Source organism: Haemaphysalis longicornis, unplaced genomic scaffold, assembly GCF_048455015.1.
Source record: "Haemaphysalis longicornis isolate Haplotype H1 unplaced genomic scaffold, Haemaphysalis longicornis Haplotype H1 scaffold_7, whole genome shotgun sequence".
NCBI lineage: Eukaryota > Metazoa > Arthropoda > Arachnida > Ixodida > Ixodidae > Haemaphysalis > Haemaphysalis longicornis.
The window spans coordinates 102,090,062-102,109,731 of NW_027526422.1; the positions used below are offsets into that span (position 1 = coordinate 102,090,062).

The 19,670-nt window shown below is 45.1% G+C and overlaps 1 protein-coding gene across 1 annotated transcript; it reads left to right on the top strand.

Moving 5' to 3' along the window:
• The first annotated feature begins 9,159 nt into the window (after window positions 1-9,159).
• On the top strand, window positions 9,160-19,450 carry LOC144146445 (chymotrypsinogen A-like). Its single transcript, XM_077678399.1, has 7 exons — window positions 9,160-9,276; window positions 9,588-9,771; window positions 10,807-10,930; window positions 12,576-12,588; window positions 16,317-16,502; window positions 18,343-18,470; window positions 19,091-19,450. Exons 1-7 carry the CDS (start codon window positions 9,216-9,218, stop codon window positions 19,307-19,309), a joined length of 915 nt encoding a protein of 304 aa, XP_077534525.1. The 5' UTR covers window positions 9,160-9,215; the 3' UTR covers window positions 19,310-19,450.
• The last annotated feature ends 220 nt before the right edge of the window (window positions 19,451-19,670 follow it).

A 19,670-nucleotide genomic window follows, 5' to 3' on the forward strand; every position in this document is an offset into this window, starting at 1 on the left:
CACAACACTTCCTCCTCGACAGTCGTGAAGCGAAAGCCACCTCTAAGTCGTCGTAAGCGGGGTTCTGTCGCCAAATGACTACACAGCCAACGCACAGTACTTTTATAGAGGTAAAAACGAGCTGAAAATTGCTCCTTCGCCGCTTTCTGATGGCCTTCGCCGCTTTCTGATGGCGGGGAAAAGCGAAAACGCCCGTGTTTAAGGTTTCGGAGCACGTTGAAGATTACCAGGGGGTCGAAATTATTTCGGAGCCCTCCACTACGGCGCGCCTCATACCCTGTATAACCTCGGTGCGTAAACCCCCACAATAAAAAAATCAAGTCCTCCTTCATTTAGAATACCTGTTAGGGTAAAAATATGCTTGCTACGGCAATTCTCACAATAAACCAGACCGCAGCAGCTGCTGACACGGGCGTCCCGAGTTCAACTCGGCCATGGAAAACCATTACCTTGTTTTTTCTGAGTTATGAGGTCAATCAGACACACAGAGCCCATTCGTGGGCCCGGCGTAGTGAGCGAAGCCACACCCACCCATGGCGTCCACTTTGTGTGGGTGTAGCGTCGTACAACGAAGTTGTGCTTTGAGCCCGCTAGCAGCGACAATAAGTTAGCACAAAATAAAAATGAAGTCCCCACCCCACCGTGAGCCAATGGTGCCACAGACGCGGGCGTGTTCGATCACAACTTGGGTTCACTCTTGTCAGAACCGATAGGAGTGGCCAAGACGACACGATTTTCCCACGGGAGCCTTGGTCATACACCGTGAATAGAGTCGATCACAATGACATGACCTAAACCTTTAAAACGCACATGCCAACGCTCAAACACACTCTTGACAGGCTAAATTTGGATGATTTCTGACAAGCGACTGTCGTACACAGTCCACCAGGCCGTAAAGAAAAGCCATATTTGATGGTCGGGGGCAGGGCGCATTCAATTAGCTACAGTGAACTCCTTTGCTTACTTACTTTGTGGTTGATCAGAGCTGCGCTGGTTCTACCCTCAAGCAATGTAGAAAACATAATTCAATGGAAGAACACCGCCCGTGCCACCTTGGGCGCTCCTGACATCCTGCGTTCGGGGCTCAAACGAAGGGCACTCGAAGGGGTGCCAAGTCCAAGGGGTACGGTCCGTAGGGCACCCCCCAGACATCGGCCAACAGCCAGTCTCGGGATTTCAAAGTAGTAGTGGGTTTGTCTAATTTATTCTGGGGAATGAATATTGCAGCTAGATTTCAGATGGGGCTGCATGCACAAAATACCAGAAGCCGTACATTATCAACGTAAGCGGCCCCAATACGGAGCGCTGAATATACCAGGCGTGATGCGCGCTATTGCTCCATTTTGCTCGAGGTGTATCGGGTGCTCCACTATCACTACTTCCATAAACCAAGCAGCTGGAATTTCGGGGTATGCCGAAGTCGGGCCTTTGGAATAGCGTCGCATATTGGCAGTTACAGCTGCGCACTGTTTCCCATGTTCCATAGGGCAAAGCCCCGGTCTAAGGTAGCATTTCTGTTTGCCTACATCGTCTTAGATGAAAAACCTGAGTTTTACCACAAACAAAACCCGTCTCGCAAGGGGGCGTAATACCAGACACCCGGACGGGACATAAAATATTGTGTATTCAGCTGGTTGCTGTCAACAAAAACTAAACTAATTGTAACTGTGCGAGGAGATATTTTTCTGGCTCTTCGGGTGTGACTGAACAGCCCAATTTACCAAGACACGAGAAGAAAAAAATCAAATAACACTAGCGCTGACTTTACATCCTTCTTCGAGTTACCAAGCTACAGCTCATAAAACACCTTTCCTCCAGCACTAGTTAAACAAAACCGGAAAAAAACAAGAAATGAAAAACTCTCGACTCTTATCATCCAAACACAGAAGGTCCGTCTTCTGAGGCGAACATGCAGAGAATGCCAATTGCGCTCCCCGCCACCAAAACCATTTATTGCTTCAAGCCGTCCACGATTTTACGGAAGCCCAGATAACAGACGTGAAAAATAAACATTTTATGCCAGAACGCATCCCTCAGACGTTGTGGTGGCGGCCTCATACGCTAAGCTCAGGCGATATAACCGTGGTGGCTGAGCATCATCCGGTAAGAAGTGCTTTTTGTGGGACACCTACTCCTAGTGAGCCTCGCGCCGGTCTGTCAACCGACTAAAACGCACGCGCTCTGAGCGGGTTCCATACGGGTAAGTACTCGTTGAACAGAGAGGCACACTCCGCCGGTTCACGAAGGAAACTGGTGGAAACATACGATTAAAACAATAATCTTCCTGACAACTACTGCAGTAACCAACTCACTGTGTCTGTTAACAACATAACTGCTGGCAAAAACCATCAAGAAGAGAGAGTATTCTCGCATGGGTGCATCTCGCCCACTCTGTTCGCTTAACCAAGATGGAGCACCCTTCTTGATCGAGTAGTGTGTTCGAGTCGGTGTTCTGGCGGATCCGATAAACCAGTTCGGGATGATTTGGGACGGAGACATTCTCGGCCCCAAAATCCCAACAGTAGGAAGATGGACAGTTGTAATGTACCGCCTTTATTCGGAGAAAAGCCACTACCATAAGTTTTGGAACAATAACCAATACACTAAGCTGCGTCGTTGCTAAGTGTTGCTTGAACTGGTTGTCACTGGAATGCATTCTTGAATATAATACTCGCGCGCACCGAGCTTTTATATTAGCTACCAATTCGGGAAAGGTTTCCCGGAGACTTGATGTATTTTAAATTATTTTTACAAGTTGCCACCCGTCATACAATGCCACTTTTAGCTGTCGCAGCCAGAGCCAATGACGGGCAATATTTGAGTTCTGTAACTGCTGGAGCACTTTTTGCTGAGACAAACAAAGATTTGTTGTATGGAACTATGAGCGTCCGTAAGACTCCTTGAATTATATTTTTGCAGTGACACCGTTTACTAGAAACAAGGAAATCTAACAGACACTAGTAGTGTGAGCACTGACCTTTCTCAAAATGAAGTGCAATTATTGTGCCGCTTTAGTGTTGTTCATTGAGATCTTCAAGTATTTCGGATATGAAAGTTTGCCCGAACGGTCAAAATTTCTATTTAGTTTAGTATGCTGGCTTTCTATCTGGTCATCCTGGATACACTGCAGGTAGAGTCTGAATACTATTCCCCCCAAAAAAGCTTACAAGGCTTTTGAACATCTATCAGTTAGTTTTTTTAGCATTAGTTTGATATCACGAAGCTTTAGTCATGTTTACAGTTCAATACCGATATAAATATTCCTTTTTTGAAGGTGTGAAAGCAACAGAATAACATGGACGTATTGGTCTACTTAAAGTGGATTGTGTGTAAAAGATACATCGTTGTATAGCTCGTGAAGGCTCAAAAACGTGCAGGCGTTACGGCAAAAATTTAACACAAAGAGCAACGTTGTTCTGTAATCTGCTCGGTTCCTATGCAACTTCATTGGCAGATGCCGCAACAAAAGAAATGTAATGCTTAATAAAATGTACACAAAACTGTAGAATTCCTTGCTCTCCATGGGCTCGTCTTGCCTTGGTTTGTAACACGTCATGCCAAATGTATTGCAAATAGCATGGCATTACGAGGAACTGTAGAATGGCGTCAGGTTTTACTTTGATAGAAGCTTAATATTGCATAAGAAGATAAACACCAGAAATAAAGCGCAATTCTTGAAATATTAAATTTCTTGAAATAAATAAAAAACCAAATAAATAAATAAAACCCAGGTTCCGTCACGCGACATCGCTCCTGCAGTTTGAATGTATATTTTGAACGGTTACTGCGGATCTCGCAATATGCCATCTAAAGGTTGTATCAGAATCCCGCATATCTGCGTGATTTTTGGACAGTATGAAATTCCGCCAGTTTTGGTTTCTGTCGCTGTTTTATTTGCCGCTCTCCCGCGGAAACTGTAGTTCCTAAATATTAATATCTAGTGTAATATGGGTTGCTGTTCAATTTGTGGTGATGTACATAAATGCATTGAAAGGATATTATCACAAACATATCAAGCGAGCGGCTCTTTATACAGTCCGGAAAACACTATCGGGTTCATGCCAAATATGAAACCATTGTGCAGGCGAGTTTTATATTTAAGCATTGAGTTCAGGGGCAGGGCCTTGAAGACAACATCTAGAAGCGCCGCAGCCTTGCGTGTTGTGTCTTGCTGTTCGTTAGTCTCTACTAGTATATGTTTTTTGAATAACGCCGGTACGTTCTAAGTGTTCAGCGCTTTACTTTGTGGATATCGCGAGGATGTTGCCGTCACCCCCATACCTTTGGAACTAGTTGATCGATTCACGTACAATACCGACTGTAGGGTAGCACATGAAGAAGGAGTGGGCTTCACCCTCCTAGCCATTCCTGAGCGTCAATCACACTCTTAATGAAACTAGTTTCATAGAAAAGGCCGTTAACGAAGGTTAAGAATTTTTACACAGTAGGGATGTTGCACAGCGACGTTCGCCTGATGGTAGGGAACTTATTCAAGTCATATTTTTGCTTAGATGAAAACAATTCAGCCTGTATTACAAATTTTCCTAACACCAAGAACACGGTAAAATTCCCAACTAAACTTAGTAAGCTGACAAAACTCGAACTGTTTTTACGAAACTTTGTAAAGAAAAAAGCTGGCAGTCGTTCAGCCTACCATATCAAAACATTGCGTTGGCCTGAAGAATGTTCTGGGTTCTAAAAGCACCCAGTATCGAGACATGCCCGCTGCTCCGCCATTAAGGTTGATACTGCCGTCTCAACGAAGCCAAACAACGTCTGCGACGGGAATTTACAAGTAACGTTTCGAACACTTACCACCTACTTGTTGATATTGTCGTATATAAGGTTGCACTAGGAAGCATGGTTGTCTAAAATTACGGCCCCGCCTCAGGGCGTGCCGCAAATGTTTGTCCTGGTATTAGCCATGCATTTGTCGGTAATGCGACATTGAAATATTTTAGGGGCATTGCAATTGTTTTCTTTAACAGTTCCCAGTAGTTTCCTTGCAATTTCCTTGGCAGTCGTTCAGCCTTCCGTATCAAGACATTGCCGTGGCGTAGAATATGTTCTTGGTGGGAGCCAGAACCCAGTACGGAAACATGCTTGTTGCTCAGTCCCTAAGTTGAATACTGCGGTTCCGTGTAGCAAAATATTGTCTGCCACGGGAATTTGTGAAGAAGATTTCGCGAAATTACAAACAATTCGGGAAAACTTTTGTATATTCGGTTTCACTAGGAACTAAGCTTGTCTAGAAATTCGGCACCGCACCAGGGCGTGCCGAAAATTTCTGTTCTGGCATTAGGCCGACATTTCTCGGAAATGCGAGATTGAAATATTTTAGGGGCCTTCGCATTTTTCCATTACCTTCCCTAGTAGTTTTCGTAGAATTATAGAAAAAAAGCTTTAGCTTGAACTTTTTCTGGCTATTCATTGTAGTTAAGCTTCACAGCACCACCAAATTTTGCAGAGTTGGCTTCTTATGACTGAGCCGCGAACATGCTCACTTACCAATTATTAAAAAAATATACCACTAAGAGTTGCCGTGACGACGTTTTCACTCACCCACCGTTACATTACAGTACGCCACCATTCTTGCAAAGTTAAGCGTGTAAATTATCATTCGTCAATGTTCGCACATTCATTCATTCCGGCCACCTTCCTAGGATCGAAGTACCTACCACACCGCATTACCACTGAATCAGACAATATAAATTTGAATATCTTAAGAAATAGAAAAACCTAATTTTTTAGCTGGTGTTATATTTTGACTGGTAGATTTTGCTTTCCTTGCAGATGCTTTTTATCGTCATTTAAAACAGTGTTTCAGACTTCAGCGTTATCAAAAATGGCTAATATAAAAAAAACGCTCTCGCTACAACACAACTGCAGATATGAACTTTAGTTCGTTGAAGGTCAAAGGCCCAAGATACCATTGTTCTAATGATGCGGTGTTGATTGTTTGTTGATAAAATCACGCTATTGTAGAGCTCGGCCAGGCTCACAAACTTAAATGCACTGAAAAGATTTTCACCATAAGCATTGTGTTTCTGGATTGTTAAAGGCTACAACAATGGGTTGTTATGAGCCCAGCCCGGTTCAACTGAAAGATGGGAGGAGATGCTTGGTAAAAATATATGACCCAGGAGTGACCTCCTCGTTCATAGGTTTTGTGTGCGTCCGGAACGTATCCCGGAACAGGTCTTGCACCCCATCCGGTAAAGTATTCAGAGACACAGAAATAGTTCGTCTACCCCGCCTGGTATAGCCTGCATGTGTATCAGTAAACACAGGACAAGTGAACCGGCATTGCTCAAATTCTTAGTACTCACGTTCACACCACCCGGCATCTCTCATGCTCGTGTGTAACATAACAGCAAACCTTTCTTCGTTTTCCTTCAAATAACCAGCCTTACTCTATCCATCGGTCTCACACGTGCCCTGTCCTTCTTTGATATGTATCTTTGTGCGCTCACGTATTGGCGCTGCAAACATTGTCCGTCGTCGATCATCTATTTATCCCGTAACACTTACCCATCTCGGGAGGACGACTGAAATGGTAGCAAGGCAATTTTGTGTAACGCTGAGATTAAGTTTCGGGATTTAGGTTGCATGGCAGAATTTTCCGATTTTGAGTTCACAGATTTGAGGTCACAGATGCCCACATAACTCTATTCGTTTTGTCATGGAAGCAGCTGACGTCTCGTGTGGACGGAGCAGAACGGCGTAATCATATCATGGAGATAAAACGTTCTGCCTTGAACCTGGAAGCAAGGCTGTTTTAAAGTTGACAACTGCTTGGAAGGGGGTGTTGTTCTTGATTTTGTCCCTTAGTACTCAGATAAAATCTTCATGAAACATCTCGGATACCCGACCCCACCTGCTTCACAAGCCCTTCAGCGCATTCCATCTTCAATCCGGTCCCACATTACTGTATCCAAAATTCCTAACAATATGCACCCAGAATTCAACCAAGGTAGAAGGCTCTCCCGGGTTAAGCATCTGCGTTCACAATTCCACTTTCACCCCGATACTCGCTACACCGACGCCGCCCTCTACCCCACACGCCAGGCTCATGCTCGGGCGGTTGTAAACTCAGAAGGCACACTTCTCACCTCCCTCACAACTCGTTCGACATCAACCACCACTGTCGAAGAACTTGCCATAGCCATCGCCGCTACAACTGGCTCCGAATACCTTACAATAATAACAGATTCCCAGCAAGCCTGCCGTAACATTCAACGTGGACGCATCTCACTTCCTGCATTACGCATACTCGCATCAATCAATCCTCTCCCCGACCTGTACATCGTCTGGACCCCTGGCCACTCGACCCTCGAGGGAAATGAGGCGGCTCACGCCGCTGCCCGCGCCCTTCCACACCGCGCATTTCCCTCAGGAACAGAACCTACGGTCCAGCCTCCTCCAACTCCCGCTGTTCCATCACGCTACCACGACATCCTGCACCATTATCGCAACCTTCGCCTTACTTTGCCTCAACCTCACCCTCAACTAACCAAGGAGGAAGCAGTCATCTGGCGTCGATTACAAACAAACACATATTACAACGCACCCATCCTCCACGCTATATCCCCTACCCAATACACCCTCACCTGCCAATTCTGCCCTCTCTTAATACTACCTACCACATGGTGTGGGCCTGTCAAAACACCCCATCGCTTACCCCCAATCTCAGACCTTCCCCAGAGCAGTGGGAGGGCCTACTGACCAGCTCCCGTCACGCTGACCAGATCTTTCTGGTCACCCGTGCCAGGGCTGCAGCCAAGGCCCAAGGGTACCTGGACTGAGGTGAACCCACCCCACCGAGTGACGGCTCAACCACCACCGTCTGCTCTAATAAATGTTTCTTCTCTCTCTCTCTCTCCCCTTTCTGTTAAGTAGCCTCTGGTATTCTGTTCCTTAACACGAGCCTATTTCAAGCAGAAATCAATCGTTCGAAGGCACTTTGTTTATTGTGTGTCTTTCTATTTTTAACCGCCCATTTTACCCTCAACAAACCACCTCTTTTTCTTGAGGATGTTTGGTTCACCGAATTTGTTCCTTGCTGTTTCCTTATTGTCTTATATGTCCAAATTCATCATTTGGCCTTATGAATAGTTTTTTTGGTTTCCTGATAAGTCTTTTAAACATTTAACACTGATATGCAGAGGAGGACGCAACCAGCGGTTTTCTGAACTCATGTCAGGCGCCTGTGCTCGTGTCCATTTGGCTACGTCCTTCCTTAGAGAAGTGTTCAATTGACAAAAAACCGTTGTGTGTGGCATATCTCTTCAAGAATAAAACCACATAAAATCAATAAAAACGCACATTAACGACAACAATTGTTAGTTTTGACGGTAAGTTTCAGTAAATTTTTTTTTTGTTAAACTGGTTGCAATGCCGCATACTTTTCTATTCGAAAACAGTTCGCCGTGCATTTAATTGCTCCGCAAGCAATCCCGTGACAAAGCGAGACACGCTGTTGGAACTTTATTCTTTAGACAAGAAAGAAGTTATCGCAGATGCTAGTAGAAGAGAACGATGCTCTTCTGCTTGTCATGTGATGGAATTATAGTTCCTTTCCCTTACCGAAGGCGTTGTAGTCGCGACAAAGTGGTTCCGAAATCCCGCGGAATCAACGAACGATAGTATGTACCTCAACGGTTGCGACCAAGGCCTGAAAAGAACTGAAACCACTCTCATCATGACCGAATCACGAGCGAAGCCTACAGGAGATCAGCTATACTGAAAACGGAGTGTTCAACGCTTCTCTATAACGAGACTGATCCCCCACGCAAAGGCTGCCATTTTGAACGCGGACGCAACAGATGAAGATATTTCCGCCATTACCGACCGCCTTGACTACGAGTCCGGACAACTACGGAAGACGGACCGCGACATCGAACCGTTTCTGACTGGCAACACCGCTGAGGAACTCCGCTGTACATGTGAGTAGAAAAGGCGACGATCGGGCATTTTCTGTGTGTATTCTAACGTAAATACAGTTCTTTTCCCCTTACCGAAGGCGTTGTAGTCGCGACACGTGCCACTCATAGATAAAGCCCGTTATCACCTTTTACGTACGCGTTCCCAAGGGCCCTGTACTTCCTTGTAAAGTCGACGTGATAAGACATAGTATATATAATCGCTCCAAGTGCAGAAGCTTGAGCACTACTTTCTACATTGGTGGAGTAAGCCAAAAACGACTAAGGAGAAAAATGGGAAATGCAATTTTGCTGTGCTTACTGCTTTTTGGTGCTACTATGACAAATGGAAAAGGTGAGACGTTTCTTATGTTGGCCGAAGGGATAAGAATGTGGCTACAACCACAATGTTTCCTTGGCTCAAAACTTACATGATACAGTACGAATTAGCAGCCATTATTATGACTACGGTAATACATGCGCTCTAGACTGAGCTCGTGCCCAAAGCCTGGACACTGCTTCACCTCAAATCTTCGTACTTTATTATGACCGATGTATAAAATAGCACTCATCTTTTTGGTGGATGGCCTGCTTATAGCTGAACGTTATGTATACGGTAGCATAAAACTCTAGCTTGAAGCTTTCCTTACCGTTTTCTGTGGGCAGAGGACTGCGGACGTCCTGCCATCAAGCCCTTGCTGGAGGCCGGGGACCGAATTTTCGGCGGCCAGGCCGCCGTCCCTCATAGCTGGCCTTGGACGGCTCATTTGTACAATAGTGCCGGTTGGGACTTCTGCGGGGGCGTTTTGATCAGCCCCCACCATGTGCTTACGGCTGCGCACTGCATCTGGTAAGTTGTGCTGTTTTGTAAGCAGGTACATTGTGACACCTTGAAAGAAAGCATAGGTTTTCATCCACTGGCTCTCATGAGTGCCTAGTCTGCAGCAGCAACTAGTAGCCATTCGTGGACCCACCGTTTGCTGCAGAATGGCTCAAGTATAGTTAACAGTGCCTTTATAGAACCATACATTTCATTGGCTTGCCTAATAGCTGCAGAACACTCTATTGTAAATGTAGCGCGCGTGGAATGAAGAACCTTCACACAACACTAGCTTTTCTTCGTAAGTTGTGTTTCTTCCTAAAAAGCCTGTCAGATGAGGAACTTCACATAATCGCAACAAAAGAACAGTGGTGCACAGAACTCTCGTATGCCATTGCGATTATACCAGGATGGGAAGGTAAGTACTAGAACCAATGTATCCCTCAAGCTACGGCATATCGTGCTGCGGCCTAAATAAAGTGGCTGAAGTGATTCAATATCACGGTATTTCATTGCGAGAAAAAAGTGCTCTAATTTAACAGAGTGACTGTTTTCAAATAGGAATATTGGTTCTTCAGAAAAGGGCCTTTAGTAAAAGCTGATTAAAAAAAGACTTGTATGCTTAAGAAGCGGCATCTCAAAAATGTAGAACGCGGTAATAATTTCAATAAATGCCAAGCCTAGACTTTTGCTATATACATCACGGCATGTAAGACGTCTTTATGCTACTGCAGCATTGTTTTTTTTAAAGTGCTCCTATAATTCCTTCGTTGATTCCCCCTTGCGGCCATATTCAGCCTACACTAGGTTTTATACGGCCATATGGGTGACAGTGTACACCGTGTAATAACGAACAATAGTTTGCGCACTAAAAACCTTGAAGAACAACAAAAAAAACTATTTTTGGGAACTGAGAATTGCCCCACTTCTATCGCAACAGCAAAGTGGAAAAAATCAGATTGAAACGGTTCGTCGTAAGAACAATGTGAAACGTTCTTAGTAATGGGTACATGGCAGTTTTTACCAGTGACATAGTGAAAACTGTGCCCGGTTTGGTTTTTCCAGTCCAAGTACAGGTACCCAGTTCACTGTGCATCTGGGGTCTCACAAACGCACCACCAGAGACCGAACAGAAGTTGTACGCAAGGTGAAACAAGTCTGCGTTCATTCTCAATACCCATGCCACCAGGCAAGTGTCTCCTTTTCATTTCTTTACCCCATAGTGACTGGAGGTAACAGGAGTTCTAAAAAGAGCAAGGCGAACTTAAAAACAGGCTTCAAGAAAGCGAACCTTACAAATATGTCTGGCGTATTGCATGCGCACATGTCGCTTGCACTAATCGATACTACATTATCGTGAAGTTGTGCTAACCCACACGTCATTATGGGTCCTAATCAAACTACTTTAGGCAAACGACGCTCTGTTTCGATTCCAACTGACCCCTCAGTCTGATGCACCCTGCACCGTCCTCACTCACGCCCTCTGCACCATTGGTGACAATCAAGGCGATTTGCAGCGAACCGTTTTCTACAGCGCCAATTATTCTTAAAACCTCTTTTGTTTATTGCGCGTGTCTGGTGCGTACTGATGTAAGAAAACGCAATACCTGTTTGCGTCATATTTATGAGGAAAGATTCCCCACGGCCGGAGGATGTCTTGCCGGCGACTGGCCCTCTCTAGTTCTTGCAACGCGTTGCCAGTGCGCTCTGATTACGATACGGATACGGTACTCCACAATAGAAGGGAATGGCCAGGCTTCATTGTTACCGGTCTTAGAGGTACTAGCATATGATAAAAGAACTGGAGTTTTAAGTGTGCACTGCGACAGGGAACTTGTAAACGAAAGCTCGCAAAAGCAACATAACATATCCAGGTATTCGATCTCCACATCTTCGCAGTGTTAACGGAATGGCTGGTCAGCGACTTGTCGTATATAGTTCCATACTCGAGTCGTCAATCCTGCCGCTATTAGAGAGTTTTGGTATATCGTGCGGAGGCCTACGTAAAAAGATAGCGAACGTTATTTGCTAACGTCGCTGCACTGCGGATGCGCTGTTCACTTCCTAACTTTTCTGCAGCTAGCGGACGTTCGTGACACGTACGCTATTTCAGGAACATAGCGACCGTACGTTGACGTGATTGCCTTTCTCTCTACTTACAACATGGGCGCAGGTAGAGCGGAACAGGTCAAGGTTAACACTTGCTCTTGGAGGAGTAACTTGCATCTGAGAGAACAAGTTTTTAAAGCAAAGCTTCTCAACTTTCGTCCTGCGATTTCTTGGAGGATGCGCAAGGTCACCTTTTGAGCGGAGACGCATTTCCAGCGACACACCCCTCGAAGCGCATCGTGTGATTCGCCGCGGCCGCTGTTAGCGGCTGCGGCCGCGGACAGCGGTCGCCACCGCCGCTGAAGCCGAGGCAGACGAACACTCCAATGAATCGGGCGCTGACTCGTTTCATGCAACGTGACTAGCCTCCAGCCCGGTGAAAAGGAACGGTGCGTTCGCTCCGCGAATGCAGTGACCTCCTGGCCTTCTTCTTTGTGCGTTGCGCGGAAAGGAACGACTTTGAGATGTGGTCGGCAATTCAGCTAAATGAAAGGTTACCCAAGCGAAATCAAGACGCAACCAGATTAAGCCAAGCTTTTTCTTTGCATATCCAAGGTTAGCTGAGCCTACCCGTAGCCATTTTTTCGCTCCCGTCTTCTGACAAAGGCCGAGGGTTTTACCTTTTGATCTCGCGGTGAGCGAAACTAATATGAAGTCGCTTACTTCCAGAACAAGGCTGCTGCGGGCTGGCGTCTGATGCTAGGTGTATGACGCGTTCGCCTCAGGTGGAAGACGAGGGTGGGCTCCGGCGAGTCCGGAATTAGTTATCACTAGTTACGACGCAACTCGATGTGCGATTAAAAGTCTTATTATCTTTCGCCACAGTGAAGTGACTTGCCGCTGAACCCAGCAAATCGCGTGAATTGAGTGCGATGTTTACGACGAGGTGGCGAAAAGCTATCGCGTTTTACTTTTGTGCTTCCGACCCAGAGAACAAGCAGGGGCGTTGTCACGTCGCGTTTGTTCGAAACATATTTTGGGGTTGATTTCTAGCCGAACAAAATGTATACGAGCTTCCGCGCGTTGTATTCAGACGCCAAACAAAAAGTAACCTCGGTGCTTTAATGCTTCCGCTATAGAGCGTGCTTATGTAGAATAATTCTATGATGTTGTGCACGTTTTACATTCAATACTAGTCGGGCAAAATTCCACGTGCTCGTTCAACCGGATGAGTGTCGCTTAGCCGGCGGTTCAACAGATGGCGCCAGTAGGGGTTTGTGTGCCGCAAAAGAAAGCCGACGAAAGGGTGTGCTGATTCTGTCTGCGGGGGGCCACAGTTGCGTGGCGCAAAAAAAAAACAACCTTTAGCACCCGCAACGGCAGAGAGCGCTACACTAAAACTCTCCATTTGTGTACCATGCCCATCTGCTTGTTTTCCCCTGGGGTAATAATGTATTATTCACCTCCACCTTTGTCCGCTTCCCATTGGAGTGCCTGCGGAGCAAGTGGATGTCAGCTGATGACGAGAAATCAGGAATGTGTTCTGGCCCCGAAATTTAACCCGAAAAAAATTGTTGTATCTGTTACTTAAACATTGAGGGTTCACCTGAGCACGTATTTTCATCTCGCCTTCTTGAACTAATCTTCCTGGTGCGAGTAATAGGATCATAAAAATTATATTTCGAACCAGGTAAAATATGTTGAAATATTGTCTTCTCTTCAACTCCCCAATGTTGAAAGACAAAGTTGTATTGGGCCGTGCTTTCTTCCGGAATGGTTCTAAACTAGTTGAGATATTTCCTTCAAGTTAAAAGCAACATTCGGTCTCGTTCCGCTGTTGGAAAGAAGATTTGCTGAGCCAGAGGTCGTCGGTTCGAATACCGGCCGCGACGGCCGCATTTTGATGAAGGCGAAAAGCAAAAACGCCCGCGTGTACGAGATTTCGGCGCACGTTAAGATCCCCAGGTGGTCAAAATAAATGCGGAGCCCTCCACTACGGCGCGCCTTATCGTCTGCGCCGCGTCGGCGCGTTAAGTCCCTATAATCAATGCAAAGCAGATTACTAGCGGTGCTCTTTATGACTCCGTTGACCATGGCAGACTGCAAGGAGTGCAGAGAAAGCATGTTCATGTCCAACTTGCGAATGAGCATATTCGCTATTTGATTAGTTGAATAAAACTTTGAAGCCCTAGAAGATCATTTGGAGGGACCGAAAGGGGGGTGTCCATTTCTTTGCACTAGTAGGGAATGAATTGACAAAGGACGTGACATACGCAATATCTATAACTTCAGTGTGACATATTACATATGAAATGAGCATGACATATAAGATATGTTAGAATCGTCTCAACGGCAAATTTCGCATTTTTTGTTCGGGACTTTTCCGGTAAAGCAAGAGAAGAGTTACATCTAGTTCCCTAACCGTGCTTTTCCGCAAATGGCCCTGTATTTAGAGTAGCCAAAAATACCGTTACGTTCGCAATTTCTCTGTGAGCTAATGATGACAAGTAAATAGAACTTGGTGTCATAATACAGTAGTCTTACCGCCCAATAAACCTTCTGTCTAATTGTGCAACAAATGGCTCATAACAATAAATTTTAATAAGTGCGAGGTATTGTGCTACAGCCATAAACATGTAAATTCGAAATTTTGTTATCACATAAATAACACTGTGCTTTCCCATACTTCTTCGTACAAGATACCATGGTTGGTGGAGGCGAAAAGCAAAAAGACCCGTGTGTACGAGATTTTGACGCACGTTAAGGATCCCCAGGTGGTCAAAATTTAATCCGGAGCCCTTCACTACGGCGCGCCTCATCGCCTGCGTTGCGTCGGCGCGTTAAACCCTATAATCAATCAACAAGATACCATAGTGTTCTTTTTACAGCCGATCTTTCATGGGTCCAACATATCACGTCTTTATGCGCCAAAGAATAACGTTGGCTGGGTTATCAACGCCACAACTCGCAAAATTTACCTACTAACATTCGTACACTCGCCTTTCAAACATTCATCCTGCCACAATCAGAATTCGCCACGACAGTTTGATATCCTCACCAGTATTACGCTATAAATATTATAGAAATGATACCGAATAGAGCAGACCGGTTCATATCACGTAAATACAATACCAGCTCCAGCATAGCACCAATAAAACTAGACCTGCAACTGCCGCCATTAGACAGCCACCGTAATGCTGCTGCTTTGTGCCTTTTCCACAGATATATTTTCACCCATAAACGAACCCGGCTACCATTTCAAAAAGCTCATTATTTTTAACACAGATTGCATAATCACTCCATTTTCATGAGCATATACGGTAAAACCAATGCATTTATTTCATCCGCACTGCCTCGTGTATTTCGCTTTGGAATTAGCTGCCTGGTACCGTTGCAACCATATCTGACCCGAAACATTTCGCCGTCAGCTACTCGCACTTTATAATATTTATTGCTCTTAAAAAACTTATAACGCCTGTTACCAGGATTGGCGTCTATGCGGTATTTTTTTCTCACAAATTGTATGCTTTTGCGCTCCATTAACGGCCACAAGTGTTCATGAACTGTCAAAAAGTGATCACTTTGTACTCTGAAGTAGGTATTGCGTTCATATTTTGATGTCAGGATGTTCCTGTCTTAAGCGTGAACCGCATGGAGCGTTTTCTGCTCGCGAAAACGCGCCGCGCACGCCCCAGGCGCGCTGACCCTGCCGTGTAACCACCCACACTCTGCGCGCGCCGCGGCCGGCGGCGGCAACATGGCGGCGGCTTCGGCAGCGAAGTGGTGCCGGGAGCTCGAGCGACCGCTTCTAAGCGCTCTCTAAAATGCCGCTCAAGGCACGAACGACGTTGCTTGTGCGGTAAAGGAGCTTATAATGTGGGTGAAAACGGTACTATAAAACATCATCCGCGCCGCTAGTGAGAGCGCCCATTCAATATCTGCTGGGGTGGTAAGCCTAAACATTCCCGGCGGAGCCAGCCGGTTGTCTCGAGCTCTTCGAAATCGCCGCCATGAGCCGCGCACCTCCTCATTGGCGCAAGTCGCCAGGCTCCTCCCACTGCCGCGCGCGACGCGCGTCAACATCTATCCAAGGCAGATGCTGACGCAGGCGCGGAATTGTCGACGCGGGCGTCGAAAAAACGCACGCGCACCGCCTACGCGCGCGAATCGCGTGAAAAAACGCTCCATGCGGTTCGGCCTTTAAATTTATGCTTTTTATTGGTTTACGTGTTCAAACGCCCCCCTTACTCTATGCCTTCCAGTGGGCCTAGAATATTTATTCATAGGGTTTTTATGAATAAATAAATAAATTTCAGTACATTGTTTAAGTGAAACGATGAATTACACTGAAGGAAACAATAAAGTGAAGGAAACAGCGTCTTCATCAGAAAGATGTTTTAGTTGTCACATTTTGCGACGAGAAGTTTTTTTCACCTCGCGCAGTTTTCTTCACATAATAGCCAAAAACAACTGTAGTGTTCAAATGCAGTGCTATTTTGTGATCTCCAGGTAAAGCACTGAATAAGGTCTGGTTTCGTTTCTACAGTCAATCAAAGAAGGAAGCTGGCCACGTTGGAACGACATCGCCATCATTACACTCCAGGAGAGAGTGAACTTCGGGAGCGCAATATCCCCAGTGTGTCTTCCCAGCCATCATGAAACACTCCCAATAGGTTCTACATACTACGTGACAGGATGGGGATCTATCACATGTAAGCAGTACTTAAGATACCATGAAGCTTCGGTGCCCCTGAGTAGTAATCGGCAAGAACTTCTCCAATTTTGTTTCATTGTGCTGGGATAGACTAAAAAGAGCATGTGGTGTCTGTTCAGCAACGCGATTGGGCATCATCAGCAGAGCTGTATAGTCATCTTCACTTTGTTGCGGTGGTCACAGTAAATTATTTGTCCTCTTAATATCTGGTGATGGGCTTACCTGACAGCGAGACACATGCTCAGTGTGAAATCAAAGCACTTAGGAAGCTGGGTTATTTCTTGGGACAGATGACCATAGCATCGCATGCGAAACGGGTCCAACACGAAATGCCTCCCCCTCTCCCAATTTGGTGCCAACACATGCACATAGAGATCCGCGACGGCGATTAAGACTTATTGTCAACTCCACTAACCCATAGACCGACGACATTAGAAGGACACTTAGACACAACTTTAGGGGTCGCAAATGCGAAAGCAAAAATGCAGCGTCGGACACCGTAGACGCTTTGCGTCAGAGCAGCGTTCTCTAGCAGCTTTCTCCTCTTGAAGCTTGACACAATTTGCTTCGGGGGACCTGCCTGGATCTGAAAAATATGAAATTTGTTTTCAGGCATTGCTTAGCTGGTGCACCGTGGCTACTTTCTTTTGGCTACGACGAAATTTAAGCCCTTTTTGTGGACTGGTTCGTGTTATGCATCGCCTCATGCTTTGAAGACACGTGGGGCCTCGGCAGTGTTGATGTTAGTCATTTTGAAATATATAAAATCCTAAGTGATAGCGTAATATAAGCTAGGCGGCACGTGTTGTGCTGCCAAATTCAAGATGCGCGTGTTAAACCACCACTACACTCCAGAACACAACTATAAATTCGATCGTTTTCTGAAAAAAAAAACTGCTTCGCTGCCTTAGGGGCGAAGGGCCATGCTGCTGGGCCTATATAAACGGGTTTGTCCAATAAACGACTATTCTGCAGATGTAGGCGAAAAACAAAAACGCCCGTGTGTCGATATTTCGGCGCGTGTAAAGGACGTCCACAGTGAATGTAATTCGGGACCCCCCAGAATGGCGGGCCAATTACTCTAGTTCTCGCTTCGGCCCGTGAAACACAACAATTTTTAATGAAGAAAATAAAAATCCTTATTTATAATTTCATTTCTAATCATAGCAAGCATATTTGCACGTATTAGTAGATTACTGCTAATAGTCGTGATTCATAAGAAGTAAGAAATCAATTGACTGAGATTTTGAGCTGTATGTTTGTTACCTATGACTGGGTGAGCCACTTAGCAGTAATTGTCTATACGGCTGAACGACTGTTCGACTAACTGAATAACTTGTAAATACCACCCAGACCACTGTGCTTTCCAGTCTATAAGTAAAAAGCCGGCTCTCACACTCAGAACTTAAAATTTATAACGCACCAGCTCTGGAAATTTTCAATTAGGTGGAAGAAAAACGCCGCTAGGCCGCGTAGGCGTTCCACAACCTTTGGATATTTTTATAATAATCACCGAGTTTTCTATTTGACTAGAGGTATTTTTGAATATTCAATATTGCCCCCTTGAACAGAAGCCGTTATACTACAATGTAGTCATCGTGGCAGCTAGAAACTTCCATTTGTAGCATGTGTCTATCTTTGAGAGCACCGCTCACAGTTGTAGTGCCTAGCGTAAGTAAAAAAAACTTGCGTTTCCTGTTAAGACAAGTGACTTTGCTGTTCAAAATATTGCATTATGCGTTGTATTTCACATGGTAGAGGGACAAGAAACAGACGGTCTTACTTTCTAGGCGACTGTCACATATGCCGTACCGCTCAAGAATTTCCTTTTCTCTCAGCCACGACCAAGCAGATAGACCCTCCTGAACTAAAACAAGCCTTGGTACAGGAGATCCCATGTACTAACGACCCACATCTAGCAGAAGGCCTCATATGTCTCCGAGGTGTTACAGGAATTCATAGGACAGTAAGTGCAATTTTAATCCTTTTCCTTACCGCAGTTTGCTTACTCAAGTGTGCACAAAATGCATGAACTCCTTTCTAAACTGCACGAGAATTCATTCAGGTAATCTCGGGTCCCATTTGCAATGTTAGTATGAAGCGCAAGACAATGATCACAAATAAAGCCCGTGCTACCTGAAGCAAAGGCAGAGTAGGATGCGAGCGCATCTGATGTTGACGTCGATGATGGAAACCTGTTTTCTCACGTGCATAGGAACACGCGCGCATATAATGATGTAATGCACATCATCTTGTCACAGCAGCTCAAATGCAATTTTACTTCTACTGATCCAAAGTACTTTAATATAACCCTCCATAAGCGTATTCTATAATGTTGCACTTAATCATAATGAGCCATTAGGATAAGGAGGACTAGGTATGTCAGATAATATAGATAAACGTACAGCCAAAACCTAGTAGCCGAAACCAAGTAATGGAGCAAATCTCAGCGAAATGCTTTTTTCAGATTCATGTGTGACCTCTCTAGTCTCGTTTTTTGTGTTTAACCCAGTAATATATGACCCCCTAAGCCATTTACCAAGCCAACGTTCAGCTCAAATAAAGTTTTTTTTTTCTCTGTTTAAGGGTGACAGTGGCGGACCTGTGGTTCATCACAAGAATGGAACATGGACATTATATGGACTTGCTCACACAGCTCAGAGAATATTTCTTAATATTGACGAATCTTCAGGGGCTGCAACGAGGGTTTCGTATTATATCAGCACATTTATCCAGCCTTACATGGCCTCAGAGGCTTCATGGCTAACTCCATGGATGCCCCGGCCTTTTACGTGTTTTAGATAGGTTTTGCAATGACTTTTTTGTCAGTGCCGTCATTGGCCAACTGAACATACAAAAGAAACAGAGTTGGCAGCGTTTGGCTTGCGGTACTATACCCGAATAATGTGATCCATCGAAATCCACGTATTCTTAACAGTAAAAATCACGGACAGGTGTGGGTACTTGCTTTGAAAAAGGCATAAGATTATTCCCATGTACGGGTGATCTACATTGAATAAAATACTACCAAAGCTTTCCTGGCTTCTCCTTACAGGTTTCTCTCAGAATGTAACGGCAGAAACATGGTATTAAACACCAAACAAAAAACTATCACTTTATTTGTGTCAGTACATTTTTGTCTCTGTTTTGGAAATGTTAATCTGAA